The sequence below is a fragment of the Cibotium barometz genome, chromosome 12 (assembly GCF_041138505.1).
Source record: "Cibotium barometz isolate CiBa-2024 chromosome 12, ASM4113850v1, whole genome shotgun sequence".
Lineage (NCBI taxonomy): Eukaryota > Viridiplantae > Streptophyta > Polypodiopsida > Cyatheales > Cibotiaceae > Cibotium > Cibotium barometz.
Window position 1 is genome coordinate 49,381,590 of NC_141057.1, and position 9,887 is coordinate 49,391,476.

The 9,887-nt window shown below is 40.2% G+C and overlaps 1 protein-coding gene across 1 annotated transcript; it reads left to right on the top strand.

Moving 5' to 3' along the window:
* The first annotated feature begins 2,730 nt into the window (after positions 1-2,730).
* LOC147633536 (uncharacterized) lies at positions 2,731-9,452 on the top strand. The gene is made up of 7 exons (XM_086806637.1): positions 2,731-3,052; positions 8,008-8,050; positions 8,232-8,324; positions 8,426-8,488; positions 8,569-8,664; positions 8,782-8,859; positions 8,948-9,452. Exons 1-7 carry the CDS (start codon positions 2,820-2,822, stop codon positions 9,032-9,034), a joined length of 693 nt encoding a protein of 230 aa, XP_086662763.1. The 5' UTR covers positions 2,731-2,819; the 3' UTR covers positions 9,035-9,452.
* The last annotated feature ends 435 nt before the right edge of the window (positions 9,453-9,887 follow it).

The window sequence follows — 9,887 nt, forward strand, 5'->3', positions numbered from 1 at the left end:
TAGGTCTAACCTTGGGTTGAGGTTAGGGTCAGGCAACCAAGGGTCACACATGGAAATCGAGAGTCAAGAGTCACTTGAGGGCCCTCCTATATAATAGGGACATGGGGAATTCTCAAGGGATATTCTCTTGTGTAGAGCATTATGTCTACTCTCTTGCCATTTCAAGAGCTGTTGGAGTGAAGTCATATCTCTTGGTGGTATGGGACACTAAGGTAAGATATGTGATACTTCATTGTATTTATGCCTTGGGCTCGGGGGTCGTTGGATGGATTACTATATGACTGGTTCATGCATGTTATGCATGGTTATTAGCTAGAGAGATCTTTAGGGTTTTAACAATGGTATCAGAGCGGTCTCTAGTTAATTTTTGATGTTTTTCTCCTCTTATTTTTCTCTCATTATTCCAAAAAATTTAACATTTTTAAAAGTAAATTTTAAACATTTACTAAGCAAAAAAAGTTATTTTTTGGTTTGTTTTGGTGGTCTATGCGTTGGAAACGTCAATATGGCGGTTGGAACGTGGTGCTTCTCAACTTGGATGACGTATTGACGTTACGGGAAAATTTCGTGAGTGGAAATGCTATTTTGATTTATTTTTAAGGTTAAAATAAGCATTTACGGATGTTTTTACCAAAATACTACACATAATAATGAGGATATTTTGCTAAAAAAGGATTCCCCTACATCTCAAATAAATTTAGGATTTTTTTCCTATTTTTTAGGACATTGTTTGAGCATTTTATGGTTAAAAAACCGTTTTTTAGGGTTTCCGACGGGCATGCTATCAAATCTGTCGATTTTCTGCTGAAATGATGTAGGGGATAGCATGTCGGTGCACCGGGTTCTCTCCCGTGTGCGTGGCATTTTTTTCATCTCTCAAATTCAAAATTTCCTTCATATTCTTCTCCCTCGTGTGAACACCTCTTAGGTGGGGGTCGATTAATATTAAACATGATTAAGCTTTAATCATGATTAGCAAATGTAATTACTATTAAACACTTTCATCTCACACAGAATGTAGAGTGGAGAAAGATTAAAGCAAGAGAGTGGAGAGGGAGGATGAGTGGGGGAGTGACCTTTGCTCCTCCCCCCCCCCCTCTCTCTCTCTCTCTCTCTCTCTCAGTCGTTCGCGCTACTACGGGGTGGGGTTTTTTGCTGGCCGCCACTGTTGCCGCACAGGTCCCCCCACGATTTCTTTAAAAACAAATTTAAGCTTTTTAATAAAGCTTTATTACATTTAATTAAAGCTTATTTAAATTTAGATTAAAGCTTTACAAAAAAGGAAAAAATCTTATTATTTCATGATTTTTTAAAACAAAAAATTCATGATGCACTCTTTTGACCTTTGGGCTGCAATATTCTTTTACCTTTCAAATTCTAGTATTTTTTATCTTTTCATTTTTCAGCAACCCTTGACTTTCCATATTCCGAGATGACCTTTTGGTTTCGAATTTTTTGACTGTTCGTATTCTAATGTGTTCGAGGTGCATTAAAAATTTTATTTTTTTTCAAAAATTCATGGAAAATTTGACAAAGGCTATTTCAAATTTTTGGAATATCCACCAGCATGTGGTGTGTCTGTTCGGATACCCCTGACCATTCAAATTCCTTTAAAAAACTTTTTTTGCATAGAAAATTAGTAAATTCATTAAAATTACAAATTTTAATTGGATTGAGAATTGTCGGGTGGAATCGAAAAATTTTGTATTCAATGGGATTCTCAGGGTAATTTTTTTAATTACCAAAAAATAGAAAAATTAACCTTCTAAATTGGCAGATGAAGAAGAACATCTTGTGCCTAAGTTTATTATTGACTATGAGACCATTATTACACACATAGGCAACACTTATGTTAAGTATCTTGCGACTTTCAAGAATCATCCCATTGAAGATGCTAAATGGATGCCAAAAAAGTTATTCCAATCTTACCAAGATCTCATCCACTCTTACCATCCATGCAATTGAGGTCAATTGCAACCTGAGCAAGAGGGAATGTTAGTTATAACCTCTATGAGGACGCCCATTATTTTAGGTTTCTTATATTGCCACCATTGCTTAATTGCTAGCTCATGATATTGCATTAATCATGACTTCATGAAAAAGGCAAGCCTTATGCTGCCATAATTGCTTAATTGCTAACTCACGATGTTGCATTAATCACGACTTCATGAAAAAAGTCAAGCCTTATGGTGCCATCATTGCTTAATTGCTAACTCACGATGTTGCATTAATCATGACTTCATGAAAAAAGCCAAGCTTCATTTTATCTACGTACTTGTATCATGAAAAATCTCAAGCCTCATTGCATCTACATACATGTATCATGAACAAAAAAGGGCTTCATGTAGATGTTCCATAACACGAGTTTGACACTCGAATATGTATGTATGCCAAACTTCTTTGTAGATGCACATGATGTGCTTAACAGCAAGCGGCTTGTTGATAGTTCATATTTGACACGTGCAATACTTTCAACAATATATAGTTTAGGTTGTATAAAGAAGTTGGTCTGAGGTGAATTCATGTTGGGAGATGCACAGATGCTCTGGTGTACATTATACTTGCATAGATGCTGTGATGTAGATTCTACTTGAAGAGTGGCCCAAGTGAATAATAATAATTATTCTACTTGCATGGGCACGATACCATTTGCAAATCAAAATGAAGATTTTCTTTGGGAGGGTATAAGTGGAAAAAGGGTTGAAATTTGAGAAAAATGAGGAAAAGTTTGTGGTTGTGTAGATGCTTGGGCTATATATTGTAGGACGCTTTCCACCACGGGCCGAATTCAGAAGAAAGACGGCCCTTAGAAGAGGAGGATGACTTCAACGGCCGGCCATGCGATTGCCCTCTTCTCACCTCCTCTCGCTGCTGCCCTCCGCCACCACCACCACCACCACACGGCCTCCTTCTCAAGCCTGCTGAGCCTCCGGAAGCCTCTCTTTGGCCAGAAGCTCTGTCTCCTTTTCGCCCCTTCTTCACCCAGCCGGCCCCGGAGTTTTGCCACAGTCAGCCTCGCCATGGAAGTACCTGACTACCTCCCCCTTGAATGGTAATTATCCTCGAACTCCTCCTCTCACATTATATATATAGACTTTTAATTTTTTTTTTCCAAAGATTAACTATGAGGTTTGAAAGAATTCTTTTCTAAGGAAATATTTTAAACACAGGATAGTAGTAGAAAAAAATCAAATAAATTTCTTCCAGGGAAATATTCTAAACACACGGTAGCATAAAAAAAAGTTTTATTTTTTTCACAGTCATCGTTTGAAAAAACAAAAAAAAACTGTGTGATAAAATTGTAGTGCTTAAGGATACTAACTCTGAAAAATCAGGAAACCAAAAAAAAGAAGAAAATCCCTCCCAAATTCCCCTCTTCCCCAACCCCAGCCACCTACCCACTCATGAGTGGGCGCACACACACCGAATGGGTGCATTCTCATGGTGCCATGCCATGTGGCAAAGAAACATATGGTTTCAATAGAGGATATTGTCTCTTAATATTGGAGAAGACCCCTACAGACAAATTAGTCATGGCTAAGCATACTGCCACTCTGTATGAGCACTGTAAAATCTTTGGATGGGAGTGGCACCATATGATACATGGGATGGGAGTAGCACCGTGTGATTCATTGGATTGGAGTGGAATCAAACACTTGTCATATATGAAGAGGCCTCTGGATCCTCACTATGCAAGGCCTTATAGCACGAATTTACAAGTATTTGGCCATTGTGAAGACAATGCCTTCCAACAACCACCACAAAACCCTTGTACACTACGATTGGTAAGTCATTACATCTGGTTATCACATTTTATTTTTTAAGTCTATTGTTTCATGATGGTGAGCAGAAGACAGCCTCAGATGTTTTACTCACATTGTGAGCAAAAGAATCAGATAGGTGGCTTTTTATCTAGGCAAGAGCGAGGGGTCAACTCGGTACTCTATTAGAAGTGCAAAATTGGATGTTGTAGTCTTCATGGGACTTATTATTAAGTTAGGAGGACATGATCCCCCTCAGCGGATGGTGCAGGTGGGCATTTACGGACATGCAGCAAATAGTTTTAGTAAACCAACCAGAAGGAGCAGGTTTTACAGCAGGAGCAGCTGCAAAGATAAAGATTATCACAACAGCAAGATTAGCTTGGGGTACAAAGTCCCCAGACCTGTATTGTATAACTCTAGGCCAGAAAAAGCTGGTGGTCCATGACAGTGGGATGAAATGCTGGTTGAAGTAGAGTAGCATTGTCTTCTTCACATGCATCTGATTTAATACCTAGATGCTCGTGTCATGCTAGAGGTGCTAGTTGGGTGTCACTTGCCCTAGGGTGCCATGTGGATATTCCACATATTCTGTACACTCAAGACACTTTTGGGTGGGCACTGTGCATGCTGCGAGCCTTTGTCCAAGGACATGTCGCCAGGCACCATCTAGGTCTTAGGGTCAAGTTTGTCAAGTCTTATGTGTAAGTCTTGCACATGTCAGATGTTGCCCACTTGCAAGCTGTTAAGGATGTAGGAGTCAAATAGGTCATATGGTGTAGACACGCATGAAAATCTTAAGTCCAAAGGTGACTAATGTTGTTAATCAAAAGAAGATTGGAGCTCAAGTGGAAAGCATCATGTCTGGCAAGCTCCCGAGGATTTGGGAGAGATCTAGCATTGAAACATGTTTCTACATGTTGTTCACATACATTTCTAATAAGGTGGAATACAAAGGAACAGACTCCTAAAATCCAGGAGGATTCAAGATTGACCTTTGTACTGGTTATCACCAGTTGTGGATAGTTGAGGAAGATGCTTTAAGATAGAATACATTATGTGGTAGCATACTTGTTTCTTGTATTATCTTTAGGCACATGAATGCTCTTGCTACTTTTTTAGCGGATGATGAATGATCTGCTTGGAGATTATTTGGTGATATTCGTTGTGGTATTCTTAGATGATATTTTGGGAATTTGTCGTACTCTTGAGGAGCATGTTGAATTTTTCCCGGTCGTCTTGGGGATTCTAAAGGTGAGTGACTATATGCCAAAATCTCTAAGTGGGAATAAGATCTTTATGCAACGAGCTCATATACCTAGGTCATTGGATTTCACTGAGGAAGTCATTGAAGGTTTATTCGAATCCGACTGTTTCTTCCATAGGTCTACCTGTACGTCTAACAATGACATGAGGTGGAGGTTTAGTTGCATCAAGATTGAGATTGTGGAAGGATTGATCATCGTTACTCAACCATATCGTTTAAAGTAAGTTTTATATGTGGTACACCCTAGTGGTATGGGATGCAAGGATCTACAACATGGAGAGTTTCTTGATGTATCTATATTTCCAACTTGGCAAGTCCTATTCCTAATGGGATAGTTAACCTAGGATCAATGGAAGGAAGGCACGGTAGGCAAAACATATGCAAGATTTTAATTTGGAAATAAAGAATAGGAAGGGTAGTTTGAGCCGAGTTGGAGCCTTGAGTAGGATTGGGAAGGTGAATCTTTTTGAGTTTCATTGAAATTAGTGTTGATTTATATGATTCCATGAGAGGGCTATGTTGGACCGATGGACATTTCAAGTGGTATTGGCAGCATGTCCCGGCGGGGAGCTCCCATGTATTAGACTAGGACTCAAGGGTCATACCACCTGCCAGGGTGGCTATTAGTCCTTAATTCAGAACAGGTGGCTGTTTAGGAATGATAGAGTTTGTGTTCTAGATAGTGCCGAGTTTAGAAGAGCTCTCTTATTTGAATGTCATGACACTCCTACGACAGGTCATCTGAGGGTACATCAAACTTATAATTAGAAAAACGAATGTTTTATTGGACTATATGAAGGCGCATGTCTAGGACTGTGGTCAAATGTTATTAGTGTCAAGTGACAAAGGCTGAATGCCTTAGGACTGGGGTTGTTACATCCTCTGGAGATTTCTTTTGACAAATGGGAAGTGTTTCCATGGGTTTTCTGTTGTCAGATTGCCATGGACCAGCAAAGGGCATGATGCTATTGTTGGATCAGAGAACCATTGGGGCTATGGCGGTTACAACAGTATGGCACCCATGGTGAGAGTGTGCGAGTGAGATGAGAGAGAGAATAGAGAGAAAGATACACGTAATGATTAGAATAGAAATGATTGATTAGAGATACACGGGTGTATATGGAAGCGGTGAGAGGATGTGATGTGGTGGAGAATGAATGGAAAGATGTGAATGTGAGATGGCCACATAGCCAGCCACATGTCCACATAAAGTGTATGGCTAGAAATAAGAGGTGCTAAGTGGAGTTTCACACGGGGTAGAGAGGGTTCACACATGAGGCTCTGAATGTCCAACAAATCCCCCCTTGGAGCGAAGGTAGGAAACTGAGAGACAAACTTTCACAAGGCAGAAACTACGCCAGGTGGCTGCATGTGTGGAAGCAGTCGGCATGGGTCTCACTCTATCTCTCTCTCGAAGAAGGTGAGCTGAAGGAGGCACCGAGGGGCTAATAGCCAAGGGGTCTCTCTCTCTCTCTCTCTCTTCACAAGTAGGCTGTGTTTACGAGATTTGGATACAGAGGATCAAGTTAAGATGCACAGGATGATGTTCTTGGAAGAGATGTGTGTTGCTCTTCGACTTGGACCTATGTGTATTCAGGAATTGCTTGACATGTCCTGCATCTTTCTCTCTCTAGGTTTTTGGCATCGTGATTGGATGGTGCATATATGTGGATTTATCTGTCATGAAAACAGGACATTGGTCTTTCGAGAAGAAACAGGACTTAGGTATCGAGGATACCGGCCTATGGTTTATGGATACAGGTCTATGGTTTATCAGATACAGGTCTTTGGTTTCATGAGGAAAGCATGTCTTTGGATTTATGTGAACAGGTTCTAGTTTTCTCGAGGTTACGTGCAAGCTGTGACCATAGGAAGGACATGTGGTTTGGTACAGTCCTACTGCTGTTTGGGAAAGGGTTCGTGAGATCCATGGTTGAGATGGAGAAGACCTTTTCAAGCAGAGAGGGGTCGTACAGGTGTGCCTTCTCTATGGAATGCTTTGCTGTAATAGTGAGAGTTCTTACTTGGAAAGTCCTGGGTGAAAAGCTAAAAGGGATCCTAATGGTAAAGGATTCGACAAGTTGTACTTTGTACTCATATTTGATCAAGTAAAGAAATACCGCAAGGGGTGCCACTGCGTTTTGGGGCCAATCGGTGTCCTTGTACTATTTGCAGGAGCATTCTAGCTCCCCTGTTTGTTTTCCATTTCCAGGTTCTCATGGGTGATGAAGTGTTTTGTGTGTGAGTGTTTATTCCACCGCCCGTCAAATTTCTGAAGGCCGGTTACAAAACTACTCAAGAGTGTCCAATTGTTATAAAGAAAAAATTGGGTACGGCTTTTAATTGGAAGTTGGGTCATTTGAAAAATTGGTGTTTTTTAAAGATACAAAGAAAGCCATAAAAGTGGCTTAAACAATTCTCAACATGATTTTGAGGGGCGTAAATAGTTCAATCGATGTTACATTTATAAAAATGAATCATATATTCATATATGAAATTTTCATTGCGTTTGTGACCTGCTTAAAAAAATAATTTGAGAAAGTTTCAATGAAAAAATAAAAAAATATCCAGTACTAGTATGCTCTGCATGTCCCGAGAAATTAGGGGTTTGTGTCAGTTATGGTGCGTCCAGTTGTGCAGATGAACCAGCCAAGCACCTTCGGAGAGTTAAAAAGTAACATTTATGAAGGCCCAACTTGGTCATGAGCAAGACTGGCTAGCATGTGGGAGCTGTTTTGGGCTATTTATTCAGTTCTTTAGTTCTTTTTATGCCCATGTGCATGATACACTTCTGATGTATTTCACTTGTCTCATAGACGCTCTTGAACCCAACACTCTCTCTCTCTCCATTCTATTATCAGTTCTTTGCTAGACCAAGAACTATCAGCTTTTTCCATGCATTTCATTTTTTGCACAGATGGCTTCTCCTATGCATTCTTATATTTTAACACATGCAATTTGAACTCTGATTGAATGCAGGAACAAGACACGGGGAGACAAGCCAGTAGGTCCTCGTTTCGACGTATGCTTTTCCACCATTTAGTAGCTGAATTATTTTTTTGGCATCTTCAAGTAAAAAAAATGTCAAAAGGGGTTTTTGTAATGCACAATGCATGTGTGGGATCAAGAAAGCCTTACTTATGATACTTATGTGCAATGAGCGGTGATATACTGACTTCTATAACAATCAGTGTTTGTTGTAGATGACAGCAGAAGAGACAATCAGCTGCCAACTAGAGGCATTGCGTAACAATGATCAGCCTCATGCAGATTATGGTGTGGAAGTCATGTATAGGGTAAGATAACCGCTCATTGTCTTGTGTTAGAAGAGACTGGTGTCTTGGTGTGGAAAGTCTTACTGTTGTTATGGGCTGACTGAAGCTGTTGGCTCATACAGTTTGCTGGTTTTGACCCTTTCCAACGCTCCACGTACTTTGGACCCTTCTTTGACCTAGGGCAGGTAAAACAGCCATTTCATCTGCCGCAAAGACCTTTGGTGTTGCTTTTTCTCCCCAAACTGAGTCTTGCTTTTGCTTGCAGTTTGAAAGGTTCCGGCGAATCTTTCATCACTCTACGTACCGGGTCCTCCTTGGTCACAAGGAAACACGGATTCTTAGTAGTTTATTTGTGAATGAGGTATATAAAGCATGTTGCTACTCTTCACGATGTATATGATATAGATATTCTGTAAGCTTTGACAAAGATTTCTCCCTGGGAGGTAGTTTTTAACATGATGTTCCTGCGAGCATGCAGCACTGTTTTAAGCAAAGGGTGTGGGTAAGAGGTGCACGCCCTGATGAAGAGGAAGTTTTTGAGTTTACTCTTGTTCAGGTATAATATGTTTTGCAGCTTTCTTGCTTTTATCAGATGTGGGTGTATATCTTTCTTATGAAGCTTGCCTGCTTGTGGTGTGCCACAGAGAGTTGGTGGCTGTTGGGACGGATACTGGTTAACTGACAGCCTTCGTCATGATGGCGATGGTATTACTGGGGGTATCGCGTACTGAATATTGATTCACACTGATGACTTGGGAAGCTCTTTGTGGAGTGCTAATCTACCAAGTTATTCACTGTATATACGAGCTTCATTGAATTATTGCTGGCATGAGGATGTTACCAAGTTTACATGAAGGAATAGGTGTATTATGATGCCCTGCCTGATTAGAATAAATCAGTATGATTACAGAGACTGCAAACCACTTTTGTACATAGTAGGGATTGTGGAGGACCTTACACAATTGAAACAGAGGCTGTACAGTCAATGATAAGGTTTCAATGGGAGACCCAGCGTGCAATGTGATCGAAATAAAATCGGGGAGGTGTGATAGGATATCCGTCTGGAACTCTTACATCAATACCAGCTATGTCAGTCTGGGTTGCAACATCGATATCATCCACACCCCATTTAAATAATATCATTGTTTGCATACCGCTCTTACTATGTGTACTCCTCCTTGGGCATCATGAATGGTCTTAATCAAAATTCTATGAACTTACCAGACCAATCGTCAGCGTTGAGCTTGAGATGTGGGTCTATTTGTGAGGGAGGCCTGGGATTATGAATGACTTCTCAGTCGATCCACAGGTAATTGATGAGTTAAAAATGTCATCTTCAATTCAAAAAATGCAGATGTCTCATAAAGATGCCCATGTTGTTCCAAATATATCACCTTAACCCCATTTAGGTTCTAGCACATAGCATACTGCTTCATTTATACTAGAATATCCATTAGTCACGAAGTTATTAGATAGGGAGTTCAAGAATCATGTCCTACATAACTTCATCTCCAAAGAGTCACTGCTTGGATCAGTCCCTCCCCTTAAGAATCAGAGTCAAGGATACTTATATTGCTATGGGTT